The sequence below is a fragment of the Dermochelys coriacea genome, chromosome 5 (assembly GCF_009764565.3).
Source record: "Dermochelys coriacea isolate rDerCor1 chromosome 5, rDerCor1.pri.v4, whole genome shotgun sequence".
Taxonomy (NCBI): domain Eukaryota; kingdom Metazoa; phylum Chordata; order Testudines; family Dermochelyidae; genus Dermochelys; species Dermochelys coriacea.
Window position 1 is genome coordinate 16,350,061 of NC_050072.1, and position 17,576 is coordinate 16,367,636.

Sequence of the window (17,576 nt, forward strand, 5' to 3'; positions counted from 1 at the left end):
CTCAGGCATTGGCACCCTGACAGCAGGATTGTCTGGCTATGTAGACTCCCTCCTCAGGCCCTTCGTTACCAGCACTCCCAGCTATCTTCGAGACACCACCGATTTCCTGAGGAAACTACAGTCCATTGGTGATCTTCCTAAAAACACCATCCTAGCCACTATGGATGTAGAAGCCCTCTACACCAATATTCCACACAAAGATGGACTACAAGCCGTCAGGAACAGTATCCCCGATACTGTCACGGCTAACCTGGTGGCAGAACTTTGTGACTTTGTCCTGACCCATAACTATTTCACATTTGGTGACAATGTATACCTTCAAATCAGCGGCACTGCGATGGGTACCCGCATGGCCCCACAGTATGCCAACATTTTTATGGCTGACTTAGAACAACGCTTCCTCAGCTCTCGTTCCCTAATGCCCCTACTCTACTTGCGCTACATTGATGACATCTTCATCATCTGGACCCATGGAAAAGAAGCTCTTGAGGAATTCCACCATGATTTCAACAATTTCCATCCCACCATCAACCTCAGCCTGGACCAGTCCACACAAGAGATCCACTTCCTGGACACTACGGTGCTAATAAGCGATGGTCACATAAACACCACCCTATATCGGAAACCTACTGACCGCTATTCCTACCTACATGCCTCTAGCTTTCATCCAGATCATACCACTCGATCCATTGTCTACAGCCAAGCGCTACGATATAACCGCATTTGCTCCAACCCCTCAGACAGAGACAAACACCTACAAGATCTCTATCATGCATTCCTACAACTACAGTACCCACCTGCTGAAGTGAAGAAACAGATTGACAGAGCCAGAAGAGTACCCAGAAGTCACCTACTACAGGACAGGCCCAACAAAGAAAACAACAGAACGCCACTAGCCATCACCTTCAGCCCCCAACTAAAACCCCTCCAACGCATCATCAAGGATCTACAACCTATCCTGAAGGACGAGCCATCGCTCTCTCAGATCTTGGGAGACAGACCAGTCCTTGCTTACAGACAGCCCCCCAATCTGAAGCAAATACTCACCAGCAACCACACACCACACAACAGAACCACTAACCCAGGAACCTATCCTTGCAACAAAGCCCGTTGCCAACTCTGTCCACATATCTATTCAGGGGATACCATCATAGGGCCTAATCACATCAGCCACACTATCAGAGGCTCGTTCACCTGCGCATCTACCAATGTGATATATGCCATCATGTGCCAGCAATGCCCCTCTGCCATGTACATTGGCCAAACTGGACAGTCTCTACGTAAAAGAATGAATGGACACAAATCAGACGTCAAGAATTATAACATTCAAAAACCAGTTGGAGAACACTTCAATCTCTCTGGTCACTCAATCACAGACCTAAGAGTGGCTATACTTCAACAAAAAAGCTTCAAAAACAGACTCCAACGAGAGACTGCTGAATTGGAATTAATTTGCAAACTGGATACAATTAACTTAGGCTTGAATAGAGACTGGGAATGGATGAGTCATTACACAAAGTAAAACTATTTCCCCATGGTATTTCTCCCTCCCACCCCACCCCCCACTGTTCCTCTGATATTCTTGTTAACTGCTGGAATTAGCCTACCTGCTTGTCACCATGGAAGGTTTTCCTCCTTTCTCCCCCCTGCTGCTGGTGATGGCTTATCTTAAGTGATCACTCTCCTTACAGTGTGTATGATAAACCCATTGTTTCATGTTCTCTGTGTGTGTGTATATAAATCTCTCCTCTGTTTTTTCCACCAAATGCATCCGATGAAGTGAGCTGTAGCTCACGAAAGCTTATGCTCTAATAAATTTGTTAGTCTCTAAGGTGCCACAAGTACTCCTTTTCTTTTTTCTCCTTACAGTGTGTATGATAAACCCATTGTTTCATGTTTTCTGTGTGTGTGTGTGTGTATATAAATCTCTCCTCTGCTTTTTCCACCAAATGCATCCGATGAAGTGAGCTGTAGCTCACGAAAGCTTATGCTCTAATAAATTTGTTAGTCTCTAAGGTGCCACAAGTACTCCTTTTCTTTTTGCGAATACAGACTAACACGGCTGCTACTCTGAGAACTAAAGACAATTTGCCATGACTGAAAACTGCTCGAGTTTCACAGGATTAGTTGGAATTAATTATTTGTCTTGCCTTAATGTGTGGAGGTTGCTAAACACTCAGAACAGTGCTGAGAGTAAAAGGAAAGGAAGCCATAACACGCTGAAAATAGATGGGTGAGACACAGGGTGCCATTGCCTAAGAAAGGGGAACGAGCAAGGGTTGACAAGTTCAAACCAGGGGTATTTACAGGGGAAAGAGCTTCTTTGGAAAGGGTATAGATTCCATGCCAGAACAGCACTGGTACCAACCATTGGTGTAACAGCTGAGACTTCATTTAAAATGGAACAGTGCTGACGATAAACACAAACTTACAGAAAACCCACTGTGATCAATTATCGCTCAGCTTTAGGAAAGCTTGGCTCAAGTCAGTTACTTCAGGTTTTTAAGACAAAACCTGAGCTTCGTGCTGGTGATAGCTAACATTCCTGGTATTTCATGCCCTCTCTTTATTCGTGGGACAGGTACAGCACAGGAGGGCAGTAGTGCCAATTTCCCCCTTACTACCAGCGTGCCCCTCAACCCTTACTCCTTCAGGGGTTAGAGGATATTTTTAGTCACCATGCCCATATGTGCAGACTCTGTGGGTGCTCCGGGGCTGGAGCACCCACAGAAAAATAGTGGGTGCTCAGCACCCACCACCCACAGCTTTTCAGTGGGACCCCATCCAAGCAGGTGATCCATGGGGCACTACTGATCTGCTGTTTGGCAGCTGGGGGAGAGGCTTGGGGAAGGGTAGAGAGCAGCGGGGGGGGGGGCTGTTGGGGCAGGGGCAGAATAAGGGCAGGGCCTCAGGGGAAGAGGTGCAGTGGAGGCAGGGCTTCAGGGTGGAGCACCCCTGGGGAAAAATAAAAGTCAGCACCTCTGACCCATGCCCACTCAATCATCATTCATTCAATTTTATTTAGTATTTGTACAGCACCCATAGTGTGTTGGAACTTTACAGACATGTAGAAGGACATGGTCCCTACCACAAGGAGCATACGATCAAGGTCAACAACTTACCAGTACAATGAAGTACCTCTCAGGTGAGACTGCCAAACAAGAATGCTGATTAACAACAGTTTGTGATGGTGGTTTTCTGAGGTGGACTTGTCTACACTTAGTCCACTAAGAATTGGACACATCACTACATCATTTAATATACTGTAGGGCTGTGGTTCCTCATGTGCCATCCACTTTGCAGACAAAGCTTGGAAGGATAATTGGTAACCTTGTTGATAGACTGAGCAAAGAGGCTGAGTGAATGAGCTGGAGACTGAACGCCCTTCTCACCTCTAATAATGGTCCCTTCTCACGCGTACTGAAGCACATTGTCGGGGCACTGTGAGGGAAGTGTGCTCTTATGACACTGATATCCCTAGAAATCCCACTGATATCCTCCATCATATAACAGGGGCAATCTGGCACTTTTCTAAATTCACAACAACGAAAATACATCTGTTTTATTGTTACAGATGTACAGGGGTGTCCACTGGGGCATCCGCCACCCAAAATGGAAGAGGCCTGTCATCACAGCTACGTTATTGTACAACAGTGGCAGCTCTCCAGACCCAGCATAGGCACTATGTGCTGTGCCTACAATAGTTGCAATAAATGCAGCCATTAATATATATTTCTTCAGCCACTTTGGAAAGGATAAAAATAAAGCTGCAGTCTAGATGCATCCAACAATTGTATGCAAGAATCCCTTCATCCAGTATGGCAATGATTAGGACAGGGACCAGCTCAATATTCCCACAAGTAAATCATCTGCCTCTCATAATTCACTGGCAATGCCTCAGTGTGCCAGGGTAAGAGTTCAGCCCCGATTTCAGCTTATAATAAAAGTATATCCCAGTCTCAAGTTATATAAGGGTACATCTACACAGCAAAAAAAGACCCGCAGCAGTGGGTTTGTCCTTACAGCAATTTCAGCCAGGTTCAAGCCAAACTCCCCTCACGTCCACACTTCAAAAGTGCATCCGATGAAGCGAGCTGTAGCTCATGAAAGCTTATGCTCAAATAAATGTGTTAGTCTCTAAGGTGCCACAAGTACTCCTTTTCTTTTTGCGAATACAGACTAACATGGCTGCTACTCTGAAACTTCAAATGTGCTAACCTAGGGCTCAAGACCCAGGGGCCCAGCACCCTGCAGGGCTGGAGAGTCCGAGCTCTGTTGGTTTCCTGTATGTACACGGCCCCAGCAGCCCTCTGGATGTATCCCAGAGTTCCTGGCGGCAGAGGAGCAGCACTGGAGGCAGCCAGTGCAGCAGCCAGAAGCGCCATTACTGTCTGGCCGAACACAATCGCCCTTCCTACTCCTCCTATGCTGGTAGCTCTGGCTCCAGCTCCTCCTCACTGTTGTGCGACGCGTGTCCAGAGCAGGGAGCAAAGCTGACAAGCAGAAGGCAGCTCCCAGACATCAGGATGTTGGGATCATTCCTCCCCCAGCCATGCTAAATAGGGAGCCCTCCCTCGCCCTGCAGAACAGCCACTTGGTCCTGCTCCACTCTCTGGCCCTTGTTCCTAAGCCCCACAGACCTCCCTGGGGCTGCATGTGCAGGGGTGACTGGGCTGCGTGCATGTTCAGGACGGCAAGAGGGAACCAGCCCCCAAACTTCCCCACAGCCTCCCAGGGAGCCCTTATCCCTGCCTCCCCAGGGGCAGGAGCACACGGCACACAAGCCCTGGGGATGCGCTTCACCATTCTGCAGCCGGCAGCAGCGAGGCTGGGGTGTGTGTGTGTTTTTCCTCTGAAACCTACAGTTTATGTCAAACTTCAAGACAGAGACAAAAATAAATAAAACAACAAACCATCTCCGTGGAACATCTCATTTTAAAAATTAAGAATTGCAGTTTCATTTTTAATTGTTTGACAGCCCTGGACACTGACGTCCTAATTACCCTCAGAACAGGTGCACATGGGCATTTCCTGCCAATGTGATTCAGCTGGGAGCTGGAGAGCCCAATTCTCAGACTGCAGCCTTCTCATACTGCACTTATTCTACTGACAGCCATCAAAGGAGTTCATTAAGAAGCACCTGAGTACATAAACTGCATAAGGGTCAGAACATTCTTAACCTAGGGTTAAAATGCAATGTAGCCCAGGGGTCCCCGACACAGGACAGCTGACTTGAGTCCCATTAACCCTGGGCTTATATTGCTGTGTAGACATAGCCAGGGAGCCTCAAAGCCCAGGTCAACCGACTCCAGCTCACACTGCAGGGCTAAAAATAGCACTGGAGACATTCAGGCTCTAGCTGGAGCTTAGGTGCCAAACCCAGTGACAGGTCGGGGAGGAGTGTCTCAGAACCCAGGCTCTAGCCTGAGCCCGAACATCTACACTGCTATTTTTAGCCCCGCAGCACAAGCTCAAAGTCGGTTGATCCAGGCTCCGAGAGTTGTTGCTGCAGGTTGGGTTTTTTTGGCTGCATAGACATAACCTAACACAGCAACTAGACACCCGCGGTTGGCCTGTGCCAGCCAACTTGGGCTCACAGGGCTCAGGCTGAGGGGCTTTTTTATCACTTTGTAGACTTCTGGGTTCAGGCTGGAGCCTGGGCTCTAGGACCCTGTGTGGTGGGTGTCTAGTTGCTGTGTAGACATACCCGAAGAGATGTTTCTCCCTGTCTGTTCCACCACACCACCTGCATTTGTCAGAACTCTTAAATGATGTGCCCTCAGTATGAAGCTGGAAGGAGCTAGACCGCAGGGTGTGCTGCGGAACAGTTATTAGAAATATGTTGAATGGCAAACCTGACCACTGATAGGGTTATTGTGAATTACCGATATTTGTTAAGCACCACCAACATCCTTGTCAGTGTATCGTTAGATGCACCTGATTGTCCAGGCTTTTCACTCAGTTTTAAACTCACTGGTTAGGCATCCCCCTCTCAAAATCATTTAAAGTTATGCTGATGCTGGGGGTTGCAGAATATTTACTTTTAACATCAATAAACAAGACTAAGTTCTTTGGGACAGGGACTATATTTTTAACCACATCAATTCAAGCCATCAAAATGCCACAGTGATGGATGCCCCATAAATGTCTTCATTAGTAAGGCAAGGGGGAAAAAATTAGTTCAGGGCAAAGAGATCTCCATGTGCCTAGGCAGCAGGTACTACTATCACCAGTAAGTGCTAATAAGAGAATATGAAAAAAGTAGGTCTATGTTGACTCAATCTATAGATTTAACAGACAAAACCTCTCTCTCTATATATGGAATTAATGAAAACGTTAGGGATGCTACAAGACGACAAGAGAGGAGAAGGAAGGTGAAGATGATAGACTATTAATGACATAGATATTATTAGCTGTTATTAGCACAGTTCCAGCAACACTGAGATTGTTTGAATGGTCTCCATGGAGCGTTCAATCCTTGGCCTCACTCCTGAGACCGCCAACAAGTGGGCCAGTTGTGGTGGGCTTCCCCCCACCTCCATCTCTATGATAAAGAACTAAACAGAGACCCAACAGTTGGTCACATACACTGGGTCACCAGAGACATTTTAACAGCTTATAGTCACTACCGTCCTGCGACAGATTTTAAACCGGTGACCTACACATAAAAAGTTGCCTGAACTAGTCAATCCCAATTATTATTTTTTTAAATTGACTATATTTAATAATTATATAAAAATCTAGTTAAAATAGCTATATTTTCCTATTCCTGGATCTCACTTCTGAGACTGAGACAAGTCCTGTACATAAACAGGATGACAGAAAGCCCCATCAACAAAATAGAGGGAGGATCCCAACCTGAAGAATCCCACCTTAAGTTGGTGCAATTTGCTAATGCTAGAAACAAATGCACACAGATTACTCAAAGTAGAATAAAAATCTATGTAACTTCTGTTGGGCCAGCTTTACCTCCATGATTGGACTGGATGCAAGGACCTTCTCTTCAATGTTGGTCTCACTGGCAGAGCCACCAACGGATGCGAAAAAGCGCATGGCATATTTGGCAGAGACGGTCTTTCCGGCACCGGATTCTCCGCTTACGATAATGGACTGGTTCTTCTCATCCCTGTGTGTCAGAGGAGAAAGGCTTTTTATACACTCATCTGCTTGTAAAGCTCTGGGTTGTCTCTCCCACCTCCCATGGCTCTTGCTTTGTGTTTTTGCATCTTCATATGCATCTCAGTTTGTTTTAAGTTTTCCTTACGTGCATAGATTCTAGGATGAATGAAGTATTCATGCTATTGAAAAAAGCATTACCAACACATTATCAGAACGATACATTCCCCAACTGGAAACTTTAAAAACAGAATTCTTTTAATCTTATCACCCACTGCTACAGTTACAAAGCACCACTACCTCTTACTGCAGGGAACCAGCATCCTGGCATTTACCCTCCTGGTGCTGCAGTTCTCCAATAACTATAATCCTGCTGTTTAAGATTCCTCCTATCATCACTTGACAAGATTTTGCTGGATATCAGCCACAGACTACTGTGCTCTTAGTCTCTCCCACCCTTCATTCCTTTTAAAAACAGAAACTGATGTTTCATCTCAGCATTCCAACAAACAGAGAACTGGACCCACAGCAAGTACGTTAATATGTCCTTTAATTGTAGAACTCACTGCTGTAGGACACTACTGAGATAAAACTTAGTACCTTAAAAAAAAAAAGAGATTAAACATTATGTCGTAGACTCCTGTTGATTAAAAACCCTAGTATCCAAGCCTCTCCAAGCATTATCTGAATCAGCCCCCTTGTCCCCCAGCATGAGATATGTGCTGCAGAGGGACAAGGAAAGGGTTTGAATAAGAGAGCAGAGATCCCTGGCCAGAACTGTGAAGAGTAAGAGGAGGCAAGCACCCCACCCCTCCTCCTGCACCCCAACCCCCTGCCCCAGTCCTGAGCCCCTCCCACACCCAAACTCCTTCCCAGAGCCCATACCCTATGCAACCCCTCCCGCAACCCAACCCTCTGCCCCAGCCTTGGGCCCCCTCCTGTACCCAAACCAATCATCCCTGGCCCCTTCCCAGAGCCCACACTCCCAGCTGGAGCCCGCACCCCCTCCCACACTCCATCACCTGTCCCAGCCTCGAGCCCACTCCTGCACTCCACACCCCTCAGCTCCAGCCTGGAGTCCCCTCCTACACCCCAAACCCCTCATCCCTGGCCCCACCCCAGAGCCCACACCCCCAGCCAGTGCTCCCGCACCCTCCTACAATCCTGCCCCAGCTCAGAGCCCGCTCCTGCACCCAAACCCCCTGCCCCATCCCGGTGAAAGTGAGTGAGGGTGGGGGACTGTGAGCGACAGAGGGAGAGGGGATGGAGTGCGTGGGGGGGTGGGGCCTTGGAGAAGGGACGGGGCGGGGGGGAGGGTGTTTGGTTTAGTGACATTAAAAAGTTGGCAACCGTAGCTACTTAGCTTACATAAGAGTGATAGAATCAGGTGAAATCCTGGCCCCACTAGGAGTTTTGCCATTGGATGTGAACAATGGGGCCAGGATTTCAGCATCACAAGCCTAGGAACATCCACGCTATTTCAGGAAGCCATGGGCACATTACACGCCAAGGGTTTTGTAGAACATTAACTTTACTACACAGTACACAGCAAATACCCTCACCCGACTTTCAGGCTAAATTTCGATTCAGTGCAAAATACAAAAAACCAACCAAACAACCTACCCTACGTTAATGCAACGCTCAGGTAACTTAGTCAAGCACTCAGCCATCAGGCACTGCCTAAATAATATTTGCATACATGGCTTTAACTACATCCCCTTTGTGTGCATGCATTTCCCTTTGGGAGAAGATTCGTACTCCAAATTTACACCAGTGTAACCGGGATCAGAATCTGGGACACAACCTTTCATCCACGACTACATAACATTACAGCAATATTACTGGTTTCAAAGTAGCAGCCGTGTTAGTCTGTATCTGCAAAAAGAAAAGGAGTACTTGTGACACCTTAGAAACTAACTAATAAATTTATTAGTTTCTAAGGTGCCACAAGCATTACTACTACACATTAGTATGTCTCACCACTTTCCTGGTAAAAGGGCATGTTCTTTACTTTTTCTGAATTCAGAGAAGCTGGATGGAATTTGATAAAAAATATCTTTGAACCGAGACCAAGCATAGAAAATTTCAGCACAAAAAGCAACTTTCAGAAAGAGTGAGGCCCAGAAAACAGAGAGGCTGTAATGGAAAAACTGTTTTGCAATTAACTCTAGCGGCTACTACCAGACACCACTATACTTTAGAGAGAGGAATCCCAAAATACTCTTTATCCAGCTACCTGGGCAGCTTGATCAGATTGCTTAAAGAACATTAGCCAGTGTGGATTCCAGGTGACAGCTCCATGGTCTCCGTTTATGGGACAGTTAATTAAGCAGGGTGAAGTACAGTGCTTGGAAACATAGGAGTGATCTCACCCAAGCAGCAAACAGTTCAGACAGACTCTGTCCCAATGCGTTCCCAAGGACGGAACAGGTCACATATCTAGATTATGAATTGCTAGTGCGTAGCTGTCTGCTCTCCAGACTTCTTGCTGAGTCAACACCAAGCCCTTCCTGTAAATATGAATGGCTCATAAGGACAGAGTGAGGCACTATTAGACAACATATTGACTTCTCACTTCTGTACTCCCTAATATGATGCACTGTGAAATAAGCTATAGGAAGCACTGACGTGAGAGAAGGCCACCAAGTAACAGCAGTACCACATTAAACACCTAACAAAAGGAACTGGTAACTATTGCTAGCTCCAGGCACAGAGAAGAGGTACTCAATAAATATGACAAGCAGCACTGTTCAGCTGAAGGCCATAATAGTTGTATCCCCGGAGCAAATTGAGGAAGTGATTTAAGGCCGCTAAAGAGGGAAGCACTGCAGTTAAACTGGTGAAAAGATCCGTGAGGGTTGTTTTGCTAATCTTGCTAAAGAACTCTTTGCTGGGTTTCCTGTGGAGAGTAATTTTCCACATACAGCATGAAATCAATAGGATCAACACCTATATGTGGAAAGAAAGAAGTTTATTCGGAAAGAAAGAAAGTTTATTCTCATATGCAAAAGGGAAAGACAGAAAGCAAAAGGCTCTGGAATTTGCCCTAAAGTGCAGATGAATAGATTATCCCTTGCTGGGTGAGGGAGAAGAAATGGAAGAAAGAGGTCACATACATAATATATCAATCTGCACTGCTTCTCCTGGATTTTTTCCCTCCTAATGGAAAAGTGTCTTCCCTCTGCCAATAAATTCACAAGTAAAAAAACAGGTAAGAATGACGCATAGACTAAGGCCAGAAGGGGACAATCATGATCTAGTCTGACATCTGCATGTTGCAGGCCACTGAACCTCACCCTTCTGCTCCTGTAATAGACCCCTAACCTCTGAGTTACTGAAGTGCTCAAATCATGGATTTAAAAAGACTTCAAGTTACAGAGAATCCACCATTAACTCTAGTTTAAACCTGCAAGTGACCCATGACTCCACGCTGCAGAGGAAGGTGAAAAAACCCTAGGTCTCTGCCAATCTGACCTGGGGAAAATTCCTTCCCAACCCCAAATATGGTGATCAGTTAGACCTTGAGCATGTGGGCAAGATGCACCAGCCATCTGGGAAAGAATTCTCTGTAGTAACTCAGAGCCTTCCCCATCTAGTGTCCCATCACTGACCATTGGAGATATTTACTACTAGCAGTTGCAGATCAACCCTGACACTGGGTCAGGAAAATCAGGCCACATCAGCTCAGTGGAGCATATATAGATGATGTAAAAATCATGTTCAAGCAGCCTGATCAAGGATAAACAATAATTTAACATAAGAGAATGAATGCAGCTGACAAATCCCCATGGCATTCTAAATATCTTGTTGCACCCATAATGACTGACTGTCATGTAAGACATGGCGCACCTTTTCTTCCACTGCATATTTTACTGTACTCATTTTGCAAACAGTCTCTAATATGATCCTAGGCCATATATTTTATGGTTAGCTATTAATATGTATATGCTAAGTGGTTAGCTATTAATGGGTGTACCTTCTGTTCTGGGCACAACCCACATCAAGGACAGGAGACAGTCAAGTACTTCACAACCAGAAGCAGGTGGGAGGGAGAACCCAACAGCTTTCCCTTCCCTACAAGGAAAGCTCCTGCTAATATGGACTTAAGCTCATGAGGATTATAGCAATAGTTGGGGCACCTATTGGACTGTGGAAAAATAAAAGAATCATTGATCAATAAAGTATGTTATCTAAATTCTTTACCTGCTCTTTAGCAGCATGTGGACTATGCTGTTTAGCTCAGACTGCTTCCCCACTGCCATGCAGCTTGCGTAGTTATCTGTACCAATGCAAAGTGGAGGTGGAATGCCACCATTCAGATCTGGCTGCATTCTACACTTGCTTTGTACAGGTGTCAATGACTTCACAAGGCAGCGGAGAATCACGTTCACTCTCTTTTAACCCTTCTCTTTTCCTTGTTCTTGCTCCTGATCCAGCACTGGCCTCTTCTGTCCTGCCACTGATGGGGCAAGAGCCTTCTCCTCTTGCCACGTGCCAACATCTCTGTATTTCTCTGCCTCAGGGACTCTTCATCCCCTCTCAAATCATAGCTGAACACATCTTCTCATCTATTCCTCTTAATCTTTCCTCGTTATTTTTACAATGCTTCTATTGTATTATAAGGCATTTGGGGGTACAGTTTGCAGGAAAGATGGTGCACAAAAGCTGTATTATCTCCCATAAAGTTTTGATTTTCTGATGCCGTTACAATTCCCCATCCCCCCTCAAATTAAAAAGTGCCTTATACAGAGTGAAGCTGACAAAAAGTCTAAAGCCATAGAAAAGGAAATTACACCAGCAGAGTCTTTGAGAGCCATTTAAGCACGACTTGTAAAATCCAAGTTATAAGGCTACGACCACCAGCAAGACATATCAGAAACTCAGGGCAGGGACAATTTCTGTATTTGTAACCTGTGTAATCCTGAGCACATCCTTGCCACTTAAATATTTTTCAGTGGGCCACATCCGTCGAGGGATTACCACCACTCCTCTCCTTTCCCTGCAATATTCCAGGCTGAACAGAGCATTTTTCTACTGTATACAGTTGGGCAATTGCGGCTGCTGCCGCTGCCTTCTGAGAATTTTGTAATTGCAAAATAGCAGGTTAATGACAGTACATTTAAAAAGACAAAGAAACAACTAAACGGATGCATGTATATATGTATTTTATAGCAATTAAAAGATTTTGAGGTTAAAAAGTTCACACACACACACACACACACACACACACACACACACTACTACTCTGACACTTTAAATCAGATGTTAGAGATGGAAGGCACCACCTTACCAACAAAGATTTCTTCCTTTGGTATTTTTTCTAATGTTTTGTCTAGTCTAGTTTTAAATGTCCCACCTAATGGGGGATTACATCAATAATTCTTTCAGGAATCTGTTCCACAAGCTCTGGATCCGGGCATATCAATGGGATTCAGATTTGATTATGAATTAGCCATTTCTGTAATATTTTGAGTTCTGTTTGATATTTCTCCTGTCTTTTCTGTTTAAATGTACTGTTGTTCACCCACACATACTGATCTCAGGGGATTACAGTGTGATAAAAGACAGAGCAAACATCATTTGCTGCTAATACAATCAGCTTAGCAGGTCACATTTTTCTGAAGTTTCACAAAGATTTGCCTTAACTACAGGTTTCAGAGTAGCAGCCGTGTTAATCTGTATTCGCAAAAAGAAAAGGAGTACTTGTGGCACCTTAGAGACTAAAATTTATTAGAGCATAAGCTTTCGTGAGCTACAGCTCACGATGAAGTGAGCTGTAGCTCACGAAAGCTTATGCTCTAATAAATTTGTTAGTCTCTAAGGTGCCACAAGTACTCCTTTTCTTTTTGCCTTAACTACTGACCCATTCCTGTTCAGAATGAGTCAGCTAGGTTCTCCAGGCCTGTTGAGGTTTTCTGCCCTTTTTCTATTTGAAATACTAGCTACAGTACTAAAAACAATTGTGAGATCACATGGATCAATGGTTCTTATTTTTCTAGTTAAACTCTGGATTACAAAAGAATGATCAAAGTGATAGTTTCTACAAAAGAAAATGCCTTCTCTCTAAAATTCAGTCAATATTTTCCAATGAACTGATTTTTGTTTTCTTCTGTGGCAGCAATCACTTGTCTGACACATCAGACAGTACGTCCCCCCTTCCCAAAGACTGATTCTTGATGAAAGATGCCACTTCAAAATGCAGACAATTATTTGCACCTAAAATAGGAAAAGAATACCCATGCCACAGGGTATAAGGGAATCAACAGCAGGGGTCGGGAGGAAAAAGGATCTAGGCATCACTGTGGACAGTTTGGTGGGAAAAATACCTCAAGGATTAGAAGAGGGAGAGGGGAAGAACGAGAGGGGGAAAGGAAATAAATGTGTGGTTGTATTCAGACCATAATAGGGAAAGCATTCTGAAAATATATATGCCTGACTTGAAGCTGGGGTTGTAATTCCTAGCTTGAGAAGACATACACGTCTAGCTCCGATCAAACTAATGTGCTCAAAATAGAGCACAGGTCAGGGTGACAAGTCACCCCGAGTATAAACCTAGTGTCTTAGACAGGTACATACTTGCGGTGCCTAGTCCCTCCCACCACCACAGCTACACTCTATTGAGTGACTGAGCTAGCACTGGCATGTCTCCTCAAACTGGGAATTACACCCCCAGCTCCAAGTGTAGACACACCCCCAGTGACTTGCCCAAATTTACAGATGAAGTTTGTGCCAGAGTAGGGAATTGAACCCATGTCCTAATATAGTGCCCTAACCACTGAACCATCGACCTAGGGCAGGCACTGGCAGAGCAAGCTTTCCCCGCTACACACCCCCATTGATAACTCTCAATATTATTCTTCTGCAGAAAAGGACCTGGAGATTACAATGAATGAGAAGCTGGACATGAGTCAACAGTGTGTCCTTGTTGCCAAGAAGGCTAACGGCATATTGGGCTGAATTAGTAGAAGCATTGCCAGCAGATCGAGGGAAGTGATTATTCCCCTCTATTCAGCACTGGTGAGGCCACATCTGAAGTATTACATCCAGTTTTGGGCCCCCCCCCCAGAAAGGATGTGGACAAATTGGAGAGAGTCCAGCAGAGGGCAATGAAAATTATTAGGGGGGCTGGGGCACATGACTTACAAAGAGAGGCGGAGGGAACTGGGCTTATTTAGTCTGCAGAAGAGAAGAGTGAGGGGGGGATCTGATAGCAGCCTTCAACTACCTGCAGGGGGGTTCCAAAGAGGATGGAGCTAGGCTGTTCTCAGTGGTGGCAGATGACAGAACAAAGAGCAATGGTCTCAATTTGCAGTGGTGGAGGTCTAGGTTGGATATTAGGAAAAACTATTTTACTAGGAGGGTGTTGAAGGACTGAAATGGGTTACCTAGGGAGGTGGTGGAATCTCCATCCTTAGAGGTTTTTAAGGCCTGGCTTGACAAAACCCTGGCTGAGATGATTTAGTTGGGGTTGTGTGATGTTCCCCTCTGGTGTTGTCTGGACTAGTGATCTGCTAGGTCACTCCAATCCTTGACTCTGGAAGCCAGCCTTACCCATGAGAACCCCCACTCTGGGCTGTTCATGCACAGCCTCTGGCATGTAAGCTGCTCCCAGCTACTTGCAACTGAGTGACACTAGCCAATATCTCCGGTCCCAGACACTACCCTAGGAACTTGCATCTTGCAGTATCCAGTTATGCCCGCTGGACGCTGCAAGCTTATGAGTTCGTCAATTAACAAAGAAATTGATATGTACCAAGCTGGTTATCCTAAGGGGAGTCTCTGACATGGTTCAAACCAAACGCACTGCTTCAGGTAGAACAAACAAACATTTATTAATTATTAAGATATGTTTTGACTTAGAATCACTTAAAATCTAAGTCAGATTTGGTCAAATGAAATAAAAGCAAAATGCAGTCTAAGCTGATCTTAACACTTTCATTGCCCTTACAAACTCAAACGCTTCTCACCACAGGCTGGCTGGTTGTCCTTCAACCAGGCTCTCCCCTTTGATCAGCACTTCAGTCACTTGGTGTGGTGTCTGGAGATGTAGGTGGAAGAGAGAAGACGACCATGGCAAATGTCTCTTCCTTTCCTCCTGCATGGCCTTGCCCCCACCCTTTCCCTTTAGAGTCAGGTAAGCATTACTGAGTCTCTCCAAGCAAGGTTGAGCAATTCCCCTGGTGTGGCCTCATGCAGGTGAGTCATTGCATTGTAGCTCCCTTGCTGGACAATGGCTGTGATGGGTTGTTTGATACCCTGCCCGGGCATTGGTTACCTTCCTTGCTGTTGCCTCTGTGGAGCCAATATCTGAATGATTCCTGCAACTTATAGCATGTTTGAGTGACAACCATACAACACAATTCTCAACTTCATATGCATTACTGATATATGTATATGGATAGAGAAAATGACTTTCAGCAGATCATAACCTTTTCCCTGATACATATAAAGCATACCTTACAAGGCAAGACCACAATTATATGAAAATGAGGAATATGGGCATTACAGCACTCTCCCCCAAGGTACAGAATGCCACAGGTTGGTCCTGCTTTGAGCAGGGAATTGGACTAGATGATCTCCTGAGGTGAGGTCTCTTCCAACCCCAATATTATTATTCTATTTCCAATGGATTGCCTCTATTGGGAATAGGCAAGATCAATCTTTCCATCTGCTTAAACTGCTAGCCAGAAGAGCTGGGTTCAAGCCACACATCCCAAATATGGGTGTTTAGAATCTCAAATTTTGGCTCAGCCCATTATAAAGAGAGGGATCATTTGAAAAATGGTCAAACCAAACCAAACCCTCAGATATGATCTCTACTAGCAAGGTTGCTAGCTGTGATGGTCTTTTAATTTTTGTTTCCAGTAGGAAACGGACCAGGTAATGGCCTTCTCACAGGTAGGTCATCAAACAGCCATTGGATAGTAACAGTTTTTTACTTGCTAATGACAGGGGTGCAACTAGAATTGCTGATCAAGAGGTGAAAAATTCCCTACCTCCAATGCCAGTTCCTTTGTGTTCAATTCATCACTACAGTGCACGGAAAGGTTAATGTCAAAGGTTAACGGAACTTCTTTGTATTCTTCTTCTATCAGTAGGATTATTTCAGTGAAGCATGGGGCAATAGCCATTGGTTCTGCAGCCTTTAATGCAGAGGTCTTTTTAATCTATGTTTAAGCTGTAAATATCTCTGGTACATTATGAAAAGAGGACTGTAAATCCAAAGGATGCAGATAAATGCTTGCTCTGTTTAACCAGAGTTTCACTTTATCCTGTTAAATGAATGCCCTCTTAGAGTTTTAACGTCTTTTTATATACTGCTTAAGTGGGGCACAATACAGGTAACCAATTCTGAACTCCCAACTTCCTACCGGCCCTGTTTCTGCATCACAAACAATGACATCCTCTGCAGGGTTAAAAGTTTATTCTGTCTCCCATGCTGCTCTCTCTTCCTTGGATAAACATGGACATCTGATGACCTGTGTATGATTGAGAAATGGATCAGAACAATTGTCTGAGGGATACAGAAGAGCTCAAGTGGAAGGTAAACCTCTTGCAGCCCCAGGTTCACAGATCTTGGGAGAAGTCACAAGAATAAAAGTATCTGTGCATTTGCCTAAATGTTCCAAAAGTTATGAAACGCCTAGAAGTCTGCAAAATTATGTTTCTTCTTCTGAAAGATTGGCCAAAAACTAGAAACTCTGGGATCTGTACAGACAACTTGAATTGGCGATTCTCCATAATAAGGCACAACAGTCAGAACTTGAACCCACAGAATTTCATTTGGTTGCTTTCCTTTCAATTAAGTGGAAACTGAATCCTTTATTTTTCCCAAAAGTTTTATAATTAAATGGTCACATTTATATCTCTTCGCGTGCACACACCCCACTGGCACACACCCTGCCAAACAACAAGGAATACAAATACGTACTCTGCGAAAATACCATGGTATTTTTGAAATCCATCCATCCAGAGCAAATAGGACCTTGGTTTCAAAGGAAAACTATCAACGCCAGAGTTCCATTTTGTGTGTTGTTATTGGTTGTGGGTTTTTTTTGTTTGGTTGTCTTTGTTGAAGTTGCTAGTAACTGTGGGTGCCTCAATTTTAGGTGCCAAAACTTAAAGGGGCCCCATTTTTGGAAAATTCAGAGCACCTACCCCCTATTCCTTTAAAGTACTTGGCCCATATATGGTCAATAAAGTCTATCTACATTACACTAATGGCTATTTTGTTTATTAAAAGGGAGCTGTCAAATATAAAGGGAAGGGTAAACACCTTTAAAATCCCTCTTGGCCAGAGGAAAAATCCTTTCACCTGTAAAGGGTTAAGAAGCTAGGATAACCTCGCTGGCACCTGACCACAATGACCAATGAGGAGACAAGATACTTTCAAAGCTGGAGAGAGGGAGAAACAAAGGATCTGTGTGTGTGATGCTTTTGCCAGGGACAGAACAGGAATG

The 17,576-nt window shown here is 44.7% G+C and overlaps 1 protein-coding gene across 4 annotated transcripts in view; it reads right to left on the minus strand.

Annotated features, from left to right (window-relative positions):
* The window catches only part of MYO5B (myosin VB), a 386,415-nt gene that overhangs the window by 209,503 nt on the left and 159,336 nt on the right, over positions 1 to 17,576 (minus strand). For all 4 annotated transcript variants that reach the window (XM_043514976.1, XM_043514975.1, XM_038401609.2 and 1 more), the window contains exon 5: positions 6,970 to 7,126. In XM_043514976.1, the coding sequence (XP_043370911.1) occupies positions 6,970 to 7,126 (157 nt within the window). The remainder of the gene's footprint in view (positions 1 to 6,969; positions 7,127 to 17,576) is intronic.